Raw genomic sequence first — 21,739 nt, forward strand, 5'->3', positions numbered from 1 at the left:
AAGTCTTTTTGAAAACAAGACTCCAGATGAACTATTAAAGTATAGACTGTTGGAGTTGGGCAGAACCCTGTAGACTAAGCAGTTCTAGCCTCTCCTTGTAGTGGTCAATGGGGAAGCTGAAGGGGAAAAGATTACATGAATCTCACACAGTCAGTAGGACAGTTAGGACTGTGGTCAGATTAGGCTGCAAGTCTGATCATATCTCCAAGGCTGGAATCCATGAGTTTTTCAGAATATCCTGCAGATTATAAATCATATTTACCCCCAAATCAGCTGATCTTTTTTCTATAAATATTTGACGTCTACAACTTAATGAGTTTGGTGATGAGGCTATGTCCATGAACCCATTACTACAATCTATGCCATAAACATACTCATCGCTTTCAAAGGTTTTCTCCTGCTTTCTTTCTTTCTTCTTCTTATTGTTGTTATTGCTATTATTCTTGTGTGTGCTATTAGAGCATACAATGTAGTGTTAACTATAAATACTATGCTGTATTCTATCTGTAAATCTCTAGCGTTCATTCATCTTGCATAACTGAAACTGTACCCTTTGATTTATCTTCAGATAATTTAGTAATCACAGAAGTTACATAGTTCAGCTTCATTAAAAGATACATTATATGTAAACTTCAGTCAAAGTACTACAGTGAAGAATATGTTTTTCATGACTTATAATTCTGTTGAATTTTGAGATCTTTAGGGAGTGAACTCATGTTGTTCTCACCGAACTCTGTGAAGAGTTTTCATTGTCGGAAAAAGGGCTCCACCCTCCCCTTCGCTGGCTATGATAAACAGCCCGGCCAAAGCTGCCCTGGTGGTTACACTGTATTAGGAGTTCTCCTCCAAAGTGAAACTTGGCTTGGGGAAGCGCCACTCTTCCTATCACTCCTAAGAGTCTATATTTGGAGAACCAGTTTACCCTGCTCTGATTCTTTTTGTATTTATTTTTTGACAGTTTCTTCCCTTAATCATCCCTGGCTTAATTCTAAGCTTAAAAATAGAGCATGCATAATAATGATTAGTGATTAGGCTTCTGAAAGTGAGTATATATATTCACTTACAGATTGTGTGTGTGCGTGCTCAATCATGTCTGACTCTTTGCCTCTCCATGGCCTGTATAGCCTACCAGGCTCCTCTGTCCATGGAATTTTCCAAGCAAGAATACTGGAGTGGGTTGCCATATCCCACTCCAAGGGATCTTCCCGAGCCAGGGATCGAACTGTGTCTCTTGTATCTCCTGCACTGGCAGGCAAATTCTTTACCAGAGTCACTTGGGAAACCCCCTACTTATTGATATATAGATATAGATTATTAATCTATCTGCTCTGCTTGAAGATTTGCTGTTTTGATTTTCTCAATCTACATTTATTCTGTTGACTGTAACTGCTAACTAATTTCACTCAGTCCTTCATTTTGAGGTGCTACCTCTGAGGATCATGAAAATTAAATGACTTATCTATATGTGGTGCTAGTGATAAAGAACTTGCCTGCCAACGCAGGTGACAGGAGACTTCAGTTAGATCGCTGGGTTGGGAAGATCCTCTGGAGAAGGAAATGGCAACCCACTCCAGTATTCTTGCCTGGAGAATCCCATGGACAGAGAAGCCTGTGGGATTACCTGTCCATAAGGTCGTCAAGAGTCGGACACGACTGAAGTGACTTAGCATGCAACATCTATACGTGAAACCATTTCATAGTGCCCAGAATATAGTCACAGTTCAATAAATGGTAGGTTTTACATGCTGTCATGTCATCACCACCAACATGCATCTCCACTTTATTCCCTCCCGAGTCCATTCCCATTCATAGTGTGTCAAGCCCTGGGATGTCTACACAGATAACTCTCAAAAAATTATGTCTGGAATTGTCTACCTTTACCTATAGGTTTGATAAAATCTCATATGTACATTGTTTTTTTTAATTTATTATTACATTTACTGTTGATGACAGTATTTTTCAAAATGTGGTCCTTGAATCCCTGCTTTTGAATTATGGGAAGCCAAAAAACTAGGGGTGGTTCCCAGATATCTGTATTTTAGGCAAGTACACAGGAGATTGGGTTATGCACACCACCATTTGGGAACATGAGCTAGTCTACGTTTGACCCCTACCATTTCATCAATGCCATCACTTTGCTATTGATTTTTAAGACAGTAAAAGAGATTTATCTTACCACAGCCTTAAAGTAATCCATATTTGCAGAGTATAATTCTCTAGCTCATAATTTAAATATATATTATAACTATACTACTACTATTATAAAGGTTAAAATCTCTAGGGGAAATAGAAGGACCAAGTACAAATTACTAGGTAATGGATGAATGATAATAAAACAGATTCAAGCCTTGTCAGGGTTTGGGTACCTTCCTAAACCTCCACATGTCCCTAAACTGTCAGCTCCAAGTAACATAGTTAGAAGGGAACTGGCTATTTCCCTGCTTTCATTAGAAGATTGAGTTTGACGATGCACTGTTGTATATGCTATAAATCCTTTATAGAACTATATAAACTCTACTTCCTAGGAAAAAAGTCAATAACAACGTGGAAGATAGCCAGAATTCATCTTTGCGATAGGACTATGGAGTAATGAGACTAGTTTTCTTGGATGACTTACAGAAATCAAAATTGATAACATAAAGCCATACTTTGTATTTCAAAAACACAACCGCTAAATGACTATAAATATCTTCTGAGTTGTAGACGAGATTCTTGGGCTAGGTGGTAATGTTCAATGCATATGCACAAAGCAAAAAGGATGCTTTAAAATAAGTGCTGAATCTCTTGCAAGATGAAACATTAGTACTTGACATAGGCCAAGTACCTTTATCACCAAGGTGTCTGTTTATCTCTTTGTTGTCTTTAGTAAAGTAGCATTAGGCATTTAGATGTGAAGACCAGTGAAGCATTTTACTAAAACTATAATTGCAAAGCTAATTGGAGATTGCAAATTAAGTGGGAATAGTGTGCAGAGTGATGTAAGGAGGCCATCAAATCATAGAAATTACATTTGGAAAGGATCTAGATAATTTCCAGTCCAACCTCCCACCAAGATCCTCATATTCTGCTTTAAATATGTGAATACAGGGGAAATCCTATGTCTTTATCCAGTAAATATCTATATCATGCTGTTCAACTGTTCATCATTTATATCAACTGTCATTAAAATAATAATTGGTTCAGAGTACCCTCTCTCACATTTTTTCCCTCCTTATATTTACTTTCCTAGATGTCAGACCTGGATTCCTGATCCCAAACCCTTATATTTTCTCTGTTATCTCTGAAACATTGGTTCAGAGATATTTGTTATTTAAGTACTCAGAGACTTCCCAATTACTAATCCAAATTCTTCTGCTGGTTAGAAGACAGCCTTTATTTGGCATGTATTAAAACCATGGCAGAATTATAAAAATTAACTGACCAAGAGGAGAAGCCATAATGTTCTGGACACCTGATTTTTACTCACGACAAGGGAACAAGAAGTAACATGGAGATCTTTGGCCAATTTCCCTCCTCTGCCATGGACCATTCCACTAGCAAGTTGAGGGACTATTGAGAAATGGTCTTTGAAGCTGGTTATCACCCTGGTTGCACCTGTCTACTCACTCCTAAAACCTGGTACCCTCTAGAAATACAGTAACTAAAACAGAGATAGAACTCTGACTACTACGTCTTCCTATTTGTTGAAATAATTCTAAATTTTGTCAAGGCATAAGGCAGATAATGTTTTTTTTTTTAGGTTGCTCCAAGTCTGAAGGAAGGAGAAAGTCCCATATAACACCTACCATAAAGATCTTGAGGAGGGCAAGGCAATCCATTCCAGTATTCCTGCCTGGAGAATCCCCAGGGATAGAAGTGTCTAGCAGGCTACAATTCATGGGGTTGCAAAGGGTCAGACACGCCTGAGGGACAAGCACATAAAGACCTTAGAACCACCGTTTCGATAAAACGCTAGCCACTCTTTTTCATTTCAGCAGGACAGATATAAAAAGATGCCCCAGGAGCCTGATGGCTCAACAAACATGCTATGGCAGGGTGAAGGAAGAGTGCTCTCCTATTGTTATTCCCTGTTGGTTCAGAAATGAAATAATGGACTTCAGACCTCCTGAATTCACTGTCTCATGATCAGCAGGTTAAAACACTGATCATCTTCCAACTGAGAAAATGAAGAATCATTTTCATACTAAGGACATTTGTATTCCAAGATGAATTTTGCCAAAATAGGTAAGTTTTATTGGTGACATGATTACAACACCCTTCCTAAACTCCTGGAGTTAAATGAGACCTTGTACCCACTTAAGTGATGTAGTTCTATGTTTGGTTGTTTAATAAAGTGAATCAGCGCCTAAGTGTCCAAAAAGAACTTCCTTTTAAAAATGCCTTTTCATTTGAACAGCAGCAGCCAGGGCTGTGCACTACCCCATGGCCGCGGGCCTCCACAAGGGCCACAAGGCGACTAAGAACATGAGCAAGTCGAGGCACAGCCACCAAACATAGCAAGTTCGTGAAGGACACGATCCGGGAGGTGTGTGGATTCTCCCCTTAAGAGCGGCGGGCCATGGAGCTGCTCACGGTCTCCAGGGACGAGCAGGCCCTCAAGTTCATCAAGAAAAGGGCGGGGACACACTTGGGCACCAAGCGGAAGAGAGAGGAGCTGAACAACGTCCTGGCCATCATGAGGAAAGCAGCAGCCAAGAAGGACTGAACTCTTCCCCTCTCTGCACAATAAACCTTTTCAGAAAAAACAAAACAAAACAAAAGGCCTTTTCTATTTACTTCTGATTTAAATTTTTATCAGTAGAACACGTGGTTTACCTTTTGTCAGTGGAGTACATTATGGTGGTCACTATTGAAGGCTGATAGTGTAGACATGGGGGAATAAAAAGGTTTGAGTCAATGTGGCTGAATATAATGATTCATTGGTGTATACCGGGGACATAAACTTCAATGTCAAATTTGTTTGCAACTGCATTTAAATTCTGATTGTAGGAGATGCTTGATCAAGAAAATAAAGAGTTGAAAGGAAGAAATGAGAGGTATTTCTAGCCCTCTGACCTCTCTTTCCTACTACATCCCTCCCTTGAGAAATCTCCAGCAAATACATACTTTAAAGTTTGATCAGCCTACCTAAGGCTTTTTACTAAGTAGACAAGAACCTTTCTGGGATGTCAGCTGATCTGGTGGATCCACCACTACTCTGCCCCAACTCTTCCCCATTCTCATTTCAATAAGTCGGCCACACTCTAAGTCTATGCAAAATCTGCCAGTCACCTCTGACCCGCTCTTCACCAGGGTGTCATCCTAGTAGATTCTGTCAACCCCCCTGAACAGCTTGATAAACTCTTAGTATATGGATAATTCTCTTTACTGCCTATGATAAGTAGCAAAAGATAAGGAAGAACTGGCCTTGCCGATAAGATGTTTTTGACAGTTGAAAATTCAAAACAAACAATTCTGGAAATTCCCTGGCAGTCCAGGAGTGAGGATGCAGGGCTCTTGCTACCAGGGCCCTGGGTTCAATCCCTACTTGGGAACTAAGATCCCACAAGTTGTGTGGTGTGGTAAAAAATAAATAAATAAAACACACAATCCTGACAGAGCTTAAGGAGAATTACATGGTAGCATGACACTAAATGCAAACTGTCACGTAACATTGATGATGTGATAAGAGAACACAGAAAAAACTACAAGTAATAAAATATTTACGTGTCTATTCTTAGTCTCACAGTCATGTCTGATTCTTTGCAACCTCATGGACCACAGCCCGCCAGGCTCTATGTCCATGGAATTCTCCAAGCAAGAATACTGGAGTGGATTGCCATTTCCTCCTCCAGAAGATCTTCCCAACCCGGGATCAAACCCGAACCACATCTCTTGCATCTCCTACATTGGCAAACAGATTCTTTACCACTGCACCACCTGGGAAAGCCCCTCTTATTGATAAGAGGACATACCGAAACAATGGAAAAAATAAAATATCTATAATAATAAATCATGGCATGTCCATATAATAGAATACTAGGCAACCATAAAAATTATGAGAAAGCCAAGTAATTATTGATCTGGAAATATACTCATATTATATGAAGTGAAAAATTAGATTTCTGAGAAGTATGCAATGCACTCTAAAATCTCTGTTCAAGAAATAATACTTGTATTCATGGGAAATATACACAATAAGATATTAACAGTGGTTTGTGCATGACCTTTATTTTTCATCTTTGTGTTTGGAATTTCTTTGCAATTTGTATATACATTTATTATAAAATAGAAAACAAATAAAGCTACTCTAAAAAAATTGTAGTGAGGGAATGAATGATAGATGGCTTCCCAGATGAAGAAACCACATTGATCTAAGTCCTACGAGGGTTTTTGAAAGAGTTGGTGTCTCTGGACTGGAAGAAAGAGGAGTGAAACATTGTTTAGATGGGATGACAATTATGAGATGAGGAAAAAAAGTACTAGGTGACTGTAAGGAAATGGAAGTTGAGGGTTTGGAATGAAGCAGAGAGAAGGAGGGAATACCCTTAAGGCTTCAGTCCTCCAAGCCTCTGCACTTTCTCTTCCCACTACCTGAAAAGTCTTCTTCCACTGATGACATCATCTTCAAGACCCAGCTGATGACATAATCTTCAAGACCCACCTGGTGACGTCACCTTCAAGACCCAGCTGGAATAACTCTTCCTCTTTGATGTTTCCTTTTGGACTGAGGTGTTGGTTTTTGCTTCCACTGTGCCCCATCCATGCCTGTACTATTGCCCAGAATGCACTTGTATTGCATTGATTACTTTTTAACTTGTTTAAATCATTTTCTAAACAGCAAGCTCCAGGAGGGGCTTATTTTTCTTGAACACAGTGCTGTCATTTAATAGCTATACAAGATATGTGTGTGCAGGATTGATTCAAATTGAACTGAATTGAAACAGTTTTGGAGAAAGATTAGTTAACAGAGAGTCTTAAAAGTAAGGCTGAAGAGTTAGGTTTGATTTAATCTATAATAAAGAGGCTTAAGCATATGTCCCTTTGGTGTATGAGGAAGCTTCTTGAAAATGGACAAAAAGAAAGCACTACCATTCTTTCAACTTGCTTCACCAGAGACTGGAGGTGGCAGCTCTGGGAAGTGTACTGATGGACAGTATTGGAAGGTGCTGAACATTGCCCGTTTAACAACCTGCCAAAGGGAAAAAATCATTTTATGTAGTACAGGCTGTAGATTCCTGATTAAGACAGACCAATGGGTGGATGACCCATGTTAAAATATTTTCAATAAGTTTCTTTGATCTCATATAACTCCAATCTTATGAGTAGAAGCTTCAGTGACAATATATATACCATTTTTTACAACACTGTCACAGTGATTGTCTTTTTTTCCAATAATGTGTTTTATTCATTTTTAGAACATAATGTAAACAAAGAGAATCATACTTTGATGATAATATAATGAACAAGATGTTTTTAAAATGGTAGATCTGGTTGCATCAGACCAAGTATTATCTACCACACACAAGTACAAGTGTTAGTCGCTCAGTCATGTCCAGCTGTTTGTAACCCCCTGGACTGTAGCTCTCCAGGCTTCTCTGTCCACAGAATTCTCCAGGCAAGAATATTGGAGTGGGTCACCATTCCCTTCTCCAGGGGATCTTCCCAATCCAGGGATCAAACCCAGGTCTCCTGCATTGCAGGCAGATTCTTTACCATCTGAGTCACCAGGGAATTAGCTAAGACTTTAACAAATCTTTAGATTATCCGGTCAAACAGTTGTCTTTTAAGAAAAAATATTTTATGAAAGATTATAATATCATTTAATTCTATTTAGGAGGAAATTGTTATACCTGTATTCCCTCCCCAAGGGGTGGTCTTTTCAAACTGAACTATTTTTATATACAATTACCAATGTTGATAAAGTTCAAAGCTAACTTAGTCTCTTCTCCTTTAATTTTGCTTCTTTAGTTCCTTTAGTTCTTTGCTGCGTATGTTTTGCTGGTAGAAAAACGTGCTGGTTTAATTATTCTACATACAAGTGAGCGCTCATGTTTGTCTCCTTTCCACACACTTATTTTCCACCGCAGGTAAACAGCTCACTGACATTATGAACCATCCAACATCCAATGACAACTGTGTGAGTTCTAAAAAAATGCCTCCAAAATTCCTCTTCAGGGGCAAAATAAGGCAACTGTTTCTTGAACATTGTATCTGTTCTTAGGAACCATGACCTAGATATAAAAAGATGGGAAAGCTATTTTTCTCAGCAAAGGCAGATTTGCTGTTTTGAATTCCTACTCAACATTCAGTTCCAAGATGTGAAGCCAAATACTGTTTACTTGGTATTTCTCCTCTAAGTAGTTAAAATACATTTAATTGAGCTTTTTCTGTAGTATTTGGGATTATTTTGTGTTCACTTTAAAAGAAAGGGAGGGGGCTTCCCTGCTGGTCCAGTGTCTAAGACTCAGCACTTATAATGTAGGATGCCCTGGGTTCCATCCCTGGTCAGGAAACCAGATCCCACATGCTACAACTAAGAGTTGGCATACCACAACTAAAGATCCTGCATGATGCAACTAAGACCCAGCACAGTCAAATATATAAATAAAAATAAATATTTTAAAATAATAAAATAAAAGAAAGGGAAATACTAAAATCCCTCCATCAGTGAGGTCTAGCCATAATTTATGCCATGAACAGAACAGACTATTAGCAGAGTCTCGCATTATTACCTGTTCCAAGGAAGAATGCGGCAGAGGGATATATATCAATATTTACTGGGACAAATTTTTAAAATAGTAAACAAACAAATAAATCTTGTTTCAAATTTCTCTATAAAGGATAATGATGAGCTAAAGTGAGAATTTGGTCTCTCTGGCCTCTTCCTAATCATTTCAATAATGGCACAGGCACTGATGAACATGGTATCTATTTTGCACAAGTGTACTGCCCCCTATTGTTTACTTACTGCTTTCCTCCTGGGGCTTTCAAAGCAGCTAATCCTTACTCCATCCCTCTAAGTCCCTCCTCTTGGCCAGTGGAGAAGCTGAGGCTACTGATTGAGCCGTAGGATTTTAAGGGCAAAAACACGGTGCCTGCTGGGGATTTGTGCTCCCTGCTCTGGAAATGAATGCATCTAATCCTGTTAGATTGTGTATTTTCTTGCGAAGGAAACAGTGAAGAGGAAAAAATCCTAGGCCATCCTGAAAACAGAGTTATGAAGCATCTTATCTTCTCCACCCAGTGTGCATTTGCCCCAAGGCAGCGGCTAATCTGGGATCACTGAGACCGAAGAGGTCACAACTGAGGTGAAACAGAGATGAGAGACCAGAACATAACTTTAGCTTTTGCAAAAGAGAAAAGCATTTCAAATAATCAGGCTGAGTCTCCTCCTCAGAGCCTCAAAAACCCACGTCATAACAGAACAGGTCATGAACCAGCAAGAAGTGGATGTGGTTTTAGCAGAGTCCACTTCCAGTAAGTGACTGAATATGTTAATGCATTACCATGACAGCTGATACATTAAAGCAATATATGTCTCATGACTGCTTTGGACAGTGTCTCACCAGCATTCAGCTAAGGCTATGATACCTGCCTGAGAACAATTTGATACAGAGTTTAAAGGAAAGACAGAGAGAGAGAGACCATAAAATGCCCACGTTTGGAAGTTAGAAAACAAACCCTGGTGGATTCATAGAAGGAACTCTTCTGAGATTTGAAAGTTAATTTTTAAAATTAATACTTTTAAACAGCTCTATGGAGAGATAACTGGCATTCAATAGATACAGATATGTTGTATGACTTAGTAAGTTTCAATATATATCTGTGAAACTATTACCACAGTTAAGATAATAAACATATCCATCACTCTCATGCCCCTTCATGGCCCCTGGATATATGATTTTATCTATCTTGGATAGGTGCCTAGCAGGGGAATGGCTGGGTCAAATGGTATGTGTACATTTTACTTTCTAAGAACTTACTAAATTGTTTTCCAAAGTGATTTTTCTCCTTCTACATTCCCATCAGCAGTACAGAGAGTTACAGTTGTTCCACAACTTCACCCATATTCAGCATGTTCAACCTTTTTAATTTTAGCAGTTCTGACAAGTGTGTAGCAGTATCTCCGTATAGTTTTGAAACACAGCCCAAATGATCAGTGACTTTGAGCATCTTCTCATGTGCTCATTCATCATCTGTGTATTTTACTTAGTGAGTACCCTTGCCTGGAAAATCCCATGGACAGAGGAGCCCAGTATGCTACAGTCCATGGGGTCATAAAGAGTCGGACATGACTGAGCAACTTCACTCACTCACGAGTCTTATGGAGCCTTGTCTCAATTTTTTAACTGGGTTGTTTGTTTTCTTATTCATGAGCTTTGAGAGTTCTTTATATAATCTGGGTGCACATTCTTTATATATTTTGGATACAAGTCCTCTTTTGAAAAAATTCACACTCTTAACTTTCATATGGAAACGCAACAACTCCAGAGTAGCCAAAGAACTCTGAAAAAGAAGAGCAAAGCTGAAGGATCAGCCAATTGGCACGACCTGATTTCAACACTTATAAAGCTGTATAATCAAAACAGTGTGGTCACAGTGTAAAAACAGATAAATTGACCAGTGGAGCAGGATTCAGAGGCCAGAAATAGACCCATCATACATGCAACCAACTTTTGACAAAGGTGCAAAGGCAATCCAACGGAAAGAGGATAGCCTTTTCAATGAAGGGTGCTAGAACAACTGGATATGCAGAGGCAAAAATATTAAGTTCAATCCATATCTTAAGCCACATACAAAAAGAACCTGAAAATAGATCACAGACCTAAACATAAAACATACAACCAGCCCTGAGTGGGCCCAAAGCAAAATGAAAACACAGAGCCCCCTGTTCAGAAATTACTGAGAATTTCAAAACAGCAAAGGCAGAACATTGGCCCAAGCACGGGGCCCTTCTAACTGCGGGACCCTGTGTTACTGAACAGGTTGCAGGCCTGTGAAATCAACCCTACCTAAAAATTATCAAGCTTCTAGAAGAAAACATAGGAGAAAACCTATGTTTGCTTGGGTTATGCAAAGATTCCTTAAGTAGGTACAATACCAAAAGGATGATCCCTAAAAGAAGAAATTGATAAACTGAATATCATCAATATTAAAAACTTCTGTTCTCAAAAGATTAAGTGAAAGAAAAGATAAGCCACAAACTGGGAGGAACTATTTATCAAAAATAATAATAAATTTACATATGGTTTGTACACATCATGAGTCAATGTTCTAAAAACTTTATATAAGTTCACATATATATACAATAAATACCTTATAAAGTAGATACAGTTTTATCTTCATCTCATATAAAAAAAGGTACAAGAATTTAAGAATCTGGCTTAACGATAGAAGACTAGTAAATCAAGGAGCCAAAGTACTGGAGTCCAGGCTGTCTGATTTTGAGGCCACATTCTTGATGTCTCCTACAGTAAAAACAAATGACATTTCTGTCTTCTCATTTTCTGTCCTTAATTTATCTGAGGGGGACTTTTAAAAAAATCACCTACAACTTATTTCAACAGACTACCTTGAAAAATTCCCAAAGTGGGCATCGTTGATGGCCACGACTGCCCAACTATGTTCAGTATACAAAGTCCTCTTCCTATAAGCCTTTTCCAAGGCCAGGTAAACCCAGCGGTTATCAGTGTTTCCGGGACCGGTATCAGCAGTCCAAGGGTAGCACAAGTAAGTTTATAAAGCTTAGTGCCAGATAAAGCAGCCTTGATTTGAACTGCCTCATTGCCCGATTTTCTCTTTTGCAGCAAGGGACACTCCTGCAGCAAAGTTTCCTATGCATGGTTTCCTATGCCCAGAAAGAATGCATGGGCCTCGTTCAGTGACCACTTCCATCCAGAGAGGGACCAAGGCATGGGAAAGCTCATGTTTATCTGTGTGCCTGAGCCCACCCACTGTTTCACTGCAGGCCACGGAGAAAGAAATATCAAGTCCTAAAAAGGCATTGGGGCAGAATAGTGCAATATGCTTGGATACCCACGCTTCATGTAAACACAGGGCGATTGTGAGTTCTGAGATGGGTGCCGCAGTTCAGCGAGGGTCTGATTAGCATCGAGACAGCAACCCCAGAAAGGGCTGCAGACCCCTTTGTCTGGAGGAAGGGGTGTACACATGACTCTGGTCACCAGGACTCCCCAGCAACTCTCCTCTGAATATTTCACCCCTGCCTCCCACTGAGGTACGTTTTGGGAGGCTCCAGCATTTTCACGGCAAAGGGCTTTTGGCTTGTCTTCCTTACTTTTTACAAGTGTGAGGGCAGCAGTTTGAAGTGAAAGGGAAGAGTCATGGGGAACTGAACTTCCGGCAGAAATAATATAGCTTGTGAGGTTGCTACAGAAGCTGGCAATTGCTGAGTAAACTCTGTTTTGAACTAGCGGTGTCCGGAGTCTTTCAAGACTTTAGCTTCGACATCACGTAAGTGACTGTGTCTAAAAATCGAAAACAGACACTGCGTAGCTCCTAGTACTCTGGTTTCCTGGGTCAAAAGGCACAGGATACATATCTCCCTCATTTCCACGGTATAATGTTTTAGGTAGAACTGTGATTTTTTTTTTTTTTTTTTTACTGTCTTGCTGCCTTTCCACCTTCACAAAGAAGAATACAATGACTATTTCTGCCTCCTCTGTGCTAAGAGCTGGAGATCACATTTTTCCTGAATGTTCTTGATCCTGTGGCAGAGTACATTCCTTTAACTTACCCGTTAAGAGTCCCACAGTCACCCAGCCTCTCTGACTCTAAGACAGTCACATACAGACCAACCCCAACAAAACCTGAAACTTTGGTATTTGGCACTTGCCACACCCAGGGCATGGCTTTCAGGAGATTTCACCAGGTTCAAAAAGATGGATATGATTGTCCCTTAGTGTTACCTATTTGAAACTTAAATTTTAATTCTAATTAACCTAAGATATGAAAAGTTCTGAAGTGTGAGGGTACCCTGGGCATATCAGCACACAAATTTTGTCAAACAGAGAAAAATCACAGGTTCTTAATTCAGGAGCAGTTTTTAAAATCTCGGAAAAAGAGAAAAAAAATCAGTGGAACAAAATATCTGTACACAGATCCTTTTATTATTATTATCTGCTGATGTGATTGGCTCCAAGGGAATAACTTGCACCCAGAAGGGTTCCCTTGCCCAGCTTTCTATCTAAAATGACAATATTTGCTCTGTGTGTGTTTACATCAATTTAATCAGTTATACTTTCCTGATGGCTCGGGCAGTAAAGAATCTACCTGCAATGCAAGAGACCTGGGGTTCATTCCCTGGTTTGGGAAGATCCCCTGGAGAAGGGCATGGCAACCCACTCCATACTCTTGCCTGGGAAATCCCATGGACAGGAGTCTGGTGCACTACAGTCCCTGAGGTCGCAAAGAGTCCGACACTACGGAGCGGCTTACACTTTTAAGCATTTATAATACTATGCCTGTATTTAGAAGAGAATATTCTTGTGGGTTTTCTAATTCTGCTTTTCTGGAAAACTGCATGCTGACCATCTAGGCACGCACATTAAGAATCAATAAATGAGAATGTCACTCACTTCCAAACAAACATCAGAGGCCTTAACATATAAGGATTTAGGGGCAAGGAGGGCTGTTGCCTCTCCCTGTGAAACCAGCATTAAACAGTCACTCCTCACTTCATCAGGAAAAAGGAATGTACTCTGGAGAAATAGCAACGCCATAGTCATAAAGTACCCACGTAGCTAAACAAAATTCCCCCCTGATTCAGGTATTTCAGTTCTGAGAAGGAAGGTAGGGTTTCCTTACAGAGGGTAGACAGGAAGAAATGAGGTCCATATCCCTTTCTTTCACATATCAATAAAAATGAAGGCACTTATTTATATAAGGTACATAAATTAAGAAAATGCTGGAGCTAATTCATCTAGCTTGTCTAAAGGTGGGAGGTTTGCAGGCTAAAGGCACACAGAATTCATGTTCCCATTGACAGGGTTTTCACGCTCATTTCTTATCTGAAGGGCTCAAGTTTTTCTTGCAGAGTACACACAAGGCCCTATCAAAGTTCACTGTGCAGTTTTGTTTTGAGCCGCTGAAGGACAGCTTTCCCATTAGAAATCTAACACAGGAAAGTCTTTAATTAGCAGACTTTTCTGCAGGATGGGGCCCAAGCAGGACTACCGGGACTGAAGTGTGAATTTCAATACTTCGTTGCAAAAGGAGACTGGACATTCTCAGTATCTTATTTGAAGCGGGGTACGATGACATACGCGAAGCCGCGCATTAATCGCCTACATTATGTTACAGGTATGAATTTTACATAAAACGGATTAATATTATATGTCATGGTGGAATTTTAAATACTCCGTGCCCATGCATTTTTAATATTTACGTGCTCTAATTTAATGTTCAAGGCAATTGCATTTCTTGAGCCCACTTTTGCATCTAGATGGGTAAAAGAAAAACCCTACAACGTCTTGGTTTTATTTATATGTCCCTTCACCAAAAATGTGCGTTCGGCCTTCTTTTCCATGTCCCCCTCCCCACCCCCCACTCCCAAGCTTTAACGTTTTAAAAACCGGCACTGAAAAGCTACGCATCCCATTCCATCATTATGGTTTCGGCAGTTGGGAAAAGCCGAAGAAAGAAACGGGAGTGGGGAAACAGGAGAACGAACGTGCCTTCTAGAACAGCGTCCTTCTTAAGGCGCTGGAATCCAGGGATGGAGGGATGGGTGGTGGACGGTCCTCGGGCGCCAGGCTGTTAGCAGTGGCAGGAGAGCCTCGACCAGGGCCGGGGCGCTCCCTCCACCGCCTAAGCCGGGGAGGAGAATGAATTCCAGCCGCACATTCCCGCAGCTCTTCGCAATTAACTTCTCCCTCTCTTTTCGCCTCCCTAGGGCACACACCAGCCTGGCCTGACTCCCACCCAGCTCTCGGTTCTCAGAGCCCCCACCCACGGCGTTGACGGAATGGAGTGCCCTTCCCATTGGCCCGAGCTTCATTCCCTGAGGTGGCACCGTCCGCCTGATTGGCTGGGCACTCCCGACCCCCCGCCCACCCCTCCGCTCCGGTTGCCCGGCTCCCGCCCCCCGGCATCGCCCGGAGCCCCCGCCCTCGCCACCTCCCTCCGCGCACCCGCCCTCCGGAGCCCAGCCCGGACTCCGCTTTCGCTCGCGCGGCGACCCGGCCGGCGCGCTGGCCCCGCCCCCGGGGCGCGCGGCTTATAAATACAGCTGCGCGGCGGGCCGGGCCGGAGCGGAGAGGAGGTGCGGTTGTGAGTCTCAGATAGGAGCGGGGGACACCTCGGGCCTGGGGGAGCGCGGCCGCGGCGGCGGGCCGGCTGTAGTCGGTCCGAAGGGAGTGACTCGGACGACCGGTGGGCTGCTTTCTTTCCGGTGTTTTTGATTTTTTTTTTTTTTTTTTGCTTGCTTTTTGGTCCCGGCCGAGTGTCCCCCGCTGAGCCAGACCCAGAGTGATCCTCCGGTCAATTGTTGGGCGCGCGATCGCCCGGAGCTTTCCGGTGCCCCGAGCGCAGAGCGGGCGCGCGGGGCGCGAAGGAGAGGGGAGCGGAGCCGGCCCCGGACGAGGGGAGGGGGCCGGAGCTTGCCTGCCTCGCTCGCTCGCCCAAGCGGGTCCGCTCGCGCAGGGCGCAGGGCGCGCGCGATGAAGGCGGTGAGCCCGGTGCGCCCCTCGGGCCGCAAGGCGCCGTCGGGCTGCGGCGGCGGTGGCGGCGGCGAGCTGGCGCTGCGCTGCCTGGCCGAGCACGGCCACAGCCTGGGCGGCTCGGCGGCCGCGGCGGCGGCGGCGGCGGCCGCGCGCTGCAAGGCGGCCGAGGCGGCGGCCGACGAGCCGGCGCTGTGCCTGCAGTGCGATATGAACGACTGCTACAGCCGCCTGCGGAGGCTGGTGCCCACCATCCCGCCCAACAAGAAAGTCAGCAAAGTGGAGCTCCTGCAGCACGTTATCGACTACATCCTGGATCTGCAGCTGGCGCTGGAGACGCACCCGGCTCTACTGAGGCAGCCGCCGCCGCCCGCGCCGCCGCACCTCCCGGCCGGGACCTGCCCGGCCGCGCCACCGCGGACTCCGCTCACCGCGCTCAACACCGACCCGGTGAGAGGCCCCGGGGCGGACGCCGCGGGGGTCCGCGGGGAGGGCGACGGCCGGGTGGAGGCACGCGGGCGCTCCCTTTCCCCGGGGAAGGGGCGGCGGAGAGTGACAGTTCCGTCCTGCCGCTCCTCCCGGGGGCCGCCGCCGGCGGGCTGGGTGCAGCGAGCTTGGGGGGCCGGCCGGGTGGACGCGCGGGGCGGGGACCAGGGGCTGGGCGCCTCCTGGGCTGTCAAGTCCAGCCGGTGCCCCCCAGGGAAGGGGCGTCTCCCCCTGGGGCTGCAGGCTGGGGTGGCGGCGTGCGTCGGCGGGCCAGCCTGGGTTCCGGGAACCGATGGGGAAGACCGGGAGGAGCGCGGTGGGGGCGCCCGCTAACCTCTTCCTCGGTGTCGGTTGCTGTTCCAGGCCGGCGCGGTGAACAAGCAGGGCGACAGCATTCTCTGCCGCTGAGCCGCGCGTCCCAGGTGAGCGCGCGTTTCCCTTCTCGGGTGGCCGGTCACCGGAGACACCCCGTCCCCGGGGCCTTCCGGTGTCAGGCACCGTGGTGTTCTTCGCCATCCCCCCACCCCCGCCCCAGCATTTCTGAGAGCAGATTCCCAAGGAGGAGGACACCCCCACCTCTCTCTGACACCCAGTTAGTAAGTGAACCCGTACTTAGGAGCTCCGAGAACTGGGGGACGGATCAGCTCGTATCCCCGCCGCCCCCAGTGATCGGCCGGTCTCCCCGCCGAAGGGAGGGTACCCTCGTGGGCTTGGGGTCCGATGTTCCCCGCCCCCCCAGCCCCGCGCCGTTCAGTCTGACACCCACGAAAGAGGACGCGCAGGCAGGGTCCCCGGAGTGGGTCCCCGGCGCGGGCTTCCCGGGGACTCTCGACGGCCTGCTCGGCGGCGGACTGCGGGTGTAATCTGCCCCGGTGGTTTGTTTTGGGTTGTTGATCAAGCGTGTCTTGAGTTTGGTCGGTGGCGCCAGTTAGTCTGCAGCGGGAAGGTTCACACACCCCCTCTATTCATTCCTCTTCCACAGGTGTGCGGCCGCCTGAGCCCGAGCCAGGAGCCCTAGAGAGGGAGGGGGAGAGAGCAGGAGGTAGAGAAAAAGCCACCCGGAGGAAGGAAACATAACAAAAAAGATCAGCAAATCCTAGAAACGTTTCAATCGTCATTCCAAGAGAGAGGGAAGGAAAAGAAAAGTTTTCATCTTTGTTAATTTTTTTTTTTTTGCACGTTCATAAACATTCTACATACGTATTCTCTTTTGTCCCATTTATAACCGCTGTGAATTGTACATTTCTGTGTTTTTTGGAGGTGCAGTTAAACTTTTAAGCTTAAGTGTGACAGGACTGATAAATAAAAGAATCAAAAGTAAATCCGACTGTTAGAAACCGACCTTGTGACCAAGGAGCTCAATTTTTGTTTCGAAGCTTTACTAATATACCAGAACATTGTAGATATATTTTTTTTTTTTGACATCTATTGTTTAAAATAGATGTTTATACGGGGGCAGGGAACTTTCTGTTCCCTGCAAGAATGTTACATATTGTATAGATAACTGAGTGACATTTCATACCATGTATATATAGAGATGTTCTATAAGTGTGAGAAAGTATATGCTTTAATAGACTACTGTAATTATAAGATATTTTTAATTAAATATTTTTTGTAAATATTATGTGTGTGTTTTTTTTTAATCTGTGGGAATATTTCTTTTGGAAAATTATTTTTCAGCTCAGTTGAAGAGCTCTTGATAATCTTGAATGTCTTTTCTGTTTGGTCTGGCTCTTAATTTGTTTTTGTTTTGCCTGGTGTCCTGTAGACTCGGAAGTAACAGTTACAGCTAGTGATCCTGCATGACTGCATGAGATGTTTAATCACAAAATAAACTTGTTCTGAGTCCATTCAAATGTGTTTTCTTTAACCTAGATCGAAATCTTTGTATTTGAAGTCTACATGTGGAAAATACGCTTTATCAGTTTTTAAGTACAGGGTTTGATAGTATAATATATAAAGAGTAAGTGTTTGTTTTTCCTTTTTTTTAACCGAGGTCAAGATGGATTCGGAATGATTTTGCTTACGGGATGGGGGAATGCTTGGATCCTGATGAGTTTATGAAATCTACTGTTTTATCAAAGTGGAAAAATGCTTATCATTCTTCATTTTACACTAAAGCTTAATGTCACTGAGTTTCATGTCTGTACAGATTATTTAAATCATAGAAATGAAAAATGTTCTCTGCTTGCTACCAAAGGACAAACTCTTGGCAATGAACACTTTCTGCTTTCCTTCCTCCAAAGAATATTAATAGGCAACAGTGGGAGAAAAAAAAAATGTAAAAGGCATAATGGCAAATCCTTCAAGCAGGGATAAAAGTCGATCTTCAAACATTAACTTAAGTAGACCAAAAATTCTGATGACCGCATCTAGATTATTTTTTTATAAAAATGATTTTCACTATAGCTATGTTAGTTAACTGCTAAACTACTGTCCAATCTCTTGTGATGTGTAACTTTTACATGTGAATATTAAAGTAGATTTATCTGTCTTGTACCGTGATTTCTGGTCTCATTTCTTCAAAACCTTAACACTTTTTAAGACTCTTTTCTCTCGAAGGAAGGTAGTATTTTCTGGGTTAGATAGGACTGTCAGGGCTCGTGAACATTATGCATTTAATGTGATCAGTGCTCTACACACCAGTTAGATGGAATTTTTAGAGTGAGAGAGAATTAAGTAGGATTTAATTGGGTGCTTTGTAAATAGTTAGTCAACTGTGTGTGTAACGTGGTCTGTTTGATTTTTAAAAGGAAAGGATTTGTTTCAGCTTATACAAGAATAAAAGTATTACAAACCCAAGGGACTTTTTGTGAGGTCAAAGTCAAATATTTATATGAATATGAAATATGGCCTCTAGTAGTCAGTTGAAATGGCAATATCTCAACAGAAATGAATAAAGTTAATGCTAATAGATTCCAAAAAATGTAAGATTTTTAAAAATCTGTCCCCTATCTCCATCATGTTACCCCCTCAGCTTTGACATTTCACTGGTCTTAGGTATTTTTAGAATTTGATGTATTTGATGTTGAGACTTATAAAGTCAAAGGACTACTTGTTTAGATGAGGTTTATTTTTATTTTTTATATTCATTCTTGTCACACATCGAGGAAAACGCAAGAACACTGCTGGAATTCCAAGTCTGAAGAATTCTAACGATTGCATTCTTTGTTATTAAGAAAGGGGACAATCCCTCCTTTTTATTTGGCAGCTTAATTTCAGTAGGAAGCAAGTCACATGTGCTCTCTTGGTTGGAGTTAGGCATTTGTCAGGCCAAACTACCATATCCTACCTAAGTTTTTAAGCAGAGCTTAAACTTATGCTGGGAGATTGTACATCTCAAAATGAATGTTTTTGATTTTTGAAGATAAGGCTTGCTCCTTAATTAATTTCATATTTGGGGCATGACGAACCACTAAAAGGGAAAAGAGTATTATGGATGTTAACATTTGAGAGACTTGACATTTTCCCCTCAGCCACTCACGCAGCACTGAATGTCTCTAAAGAAGCAAAGTCACTGTTCACTAAATTTATATGCAGTTGTATAAGATGGTACATTCTATTTAATGTTGGCTGTGTCCTAACCAAGTAGCCACATAACAAAAACATTTGTCATTCATCTATGTAGTTCAAATGATTCAGATATTTGGTTTAACAGAAAAATATTCTGACTTCTCTCATTTAGTTTGTCTGTCTTTAACATATAGGCACAACCAAAGAGTAAGAATCGTTTACACCTACAAAGCGAAAAAAAAAATCTCATGGTAGATGTTTCTGATTGTGGTTTTAAAATCCTGAACATCTCAAGACATTTCGTGTTGAAGGAAAAAAATAAAACTCTTTCATTTCAAAGAACTAATATACTTTGACATTGTGTAAATCTTGTCTGTTGTCAAACTTTAACTGAATTTTTAGAACTTTTAAAAATTTTCACCCCATAGTCTATTGTATTAAATGCCTTCTATAATAATAAATCTTCACTGAGCAAAGGGTTCTGAAGTTTGTGGTTTTTAATTGACTTCTACTGAGTTATGCAATTTTTCATTATCAAGAATGGGTCTCTTGATGGATCACCTCAATTATTTACAGTGTTCCCTACCAGGTGATGAAAAATGTGGCTTGAAAATGGTGATATGAACAGAAGGGAAATCTAGTTTGAATGCTAGAGAAATCTTGTCTACTCTTTGGTATCTGCTAGGAGAGGGAGCAAGAATTCGAAAAAGGCAACAGAATGACACTCAGGGAAACTAGACCTCTCTCTCTCTCTCTCTCTCTCTCACACACACACACACACACACACACACACACACACAATAATGTTGACAGAAATTACTTCACAGTAGTGCAGAACCAAATAAAACTGGCTCTGTCTTTCTAGCTGATGCACTTTAATTATATATATGTTAATCAGCCCAGATAGCCCTTGGGTCTCTACTGGGCCAAGGACCAACCCCTCCAGGTTTCTGAAGAGGGAAAAGCTTCCCCTTGCTGCTTTGCAAGTCCAGGAAATTAATTTACTCACCTCAGAATTAATCTTAATAGGGTTGCCCTCAGTAGGTACTCTTCACACCCAGATGGTTTCTTTCAATTACAACCCATGACATTTTGCTAAAATATTAATTATATTAATTAGAACCATTGCCCAAAAGGTTTTAAAATTGTAATTTTACTTAGAGTTCTACCTTGAGCAATGATACAATAGATGCTTGAAAAGATAAAACTCTTACAAAAGGGAACTTATTTGTTCCAGGGAGATGAACTGCAGTTGTAGAAACTTAATTGAAAGCGCTTTTCAAATTTTCGATGAATTTTTTAAAAGTGTGTTTCTGTGTTCAGGTGCCTCCTTCATGATGATTTATATCCTGGCTGTTATAAAAAGTTTTGCTTAGGCGCTAAACTCGGGTCTGAACACATTGCCAAAGTTTTTTTATACTCACTCAAGCAAAGCAATTCGGTAGTCAGCTGCTGAAATTGGCTCCGTCATTCATAAGTCTCCACAATAAATAGTCACACAAGGGATATGAAAAAGGGGCCATAAAAATTGAAGTTAATTTGAAAAGCCCCTTTGAGTCCTTAAAAGAGTAAACACATCAGTTTCTCAGGGAAGAAGAACAAAATATGTTACCTGTATTCCACTGGCTAAATGTGATTGAAAAGAAATTAAACTTAAAATATTTAAAGAGACTGAAGACAAATTTTCCATATGAATTCACTGAATCTGAATGTTTTTCCAATAGGAAATCTCATACTTTAGAAAGAGATTTCCTAAAATATTATCAAGGTATTGGCAAAATATGCAAATTCCTGTTGAAACAAGATACCATTATTTGCTTTAAATGACTGTTTCTCAATTCATGATGATAAAAAGTGCATATTAGCACTTTCAGCATGCATATTAAATTCAAATTCTAAAACTTCATCTTTTATTCCAATGTTTAATTTCCAAAAGAAGGTACTGCAGTCCTACAGTTGTTCTTCGTGCAAATTCATGTATTTTAGAATGTTTCTTAAATATTTTCTTAAATATTTTAAACATTTTTAAAAAATATCTACTGCCCATTTCATAAGCTTTAGCAGCCAACTGAGAGACT

General features: G+C 42.1%; 1 protein-coding gene and 1 pseudogene across 1 annotated transcript; both read left to right on the top strand.

Moving 5' to 3' along the window:
* The first annotated feature begins 4,205 nt into the window (after positions 1 to 4,205).
* On the top strand, positions 4,206 to 4,705 carry LOC122429216 (annotated as a pseudogene).
* Positions 4,706 to 15,448: 10,743 nt separating this feature from the next.
* ID4 (inhibitor of DNA binding 4, HLH protein) lies at positions 15,449 to 17,340 on the top strand. Its single transcript, XM_043450499.1, has 3 exons — positions 15,449 to 16,112; positions 16,512 to 16,570; positions 17,131 to 17,340. The coding sequence occupies exons 1-2, from the start codon at positions 15,663 to 15,665 to the stop codon at positions 16,554 to 16,556; spliced, it is 495 nt and encodes a 164-aa protein (XP_043306434.1). The 5' UTR covers positions 15,449 to 15,662; the 3' UTR covers positions 16,557 to 16,570; positions 17,131 to 17,340.
* The last annotated feature ends 4,399 nt before the right edge of the window (positions 17,341 to 21,739 follow it).

Source organism: Cervus canadensis, chromosome 28 (genome assembly GCF_019320065.1).
Source record: "Cervus canadensis isolate Bull #8, Minnesota chromosome 28, ASM1932006v1, whole genome shotgun sequence".
NCBI lineage: Eukaryota > Metazoa > Chordata > Mammalia > Artiodactyla > Cervidae > Cervus > Cervus canadensis.

Bases quoted from the DNA above. Each gene is read 5' to 3' on its own strand.
- ID4 (XM_043450499.1), top strand. From the start codon at position 15,663: ATGAAGGCGGTGAGCCCGGTGCGCCCCTCGGGCCGCAAGGCGCCGTCG. The intron at 16,113-16,511 runs GTGAGAGGCCCC...TTGCTGTTCCAG, and splicing joins CCGCGCTCAACACCGACCCG to GCCGGCGCGGTGAACAAGCA.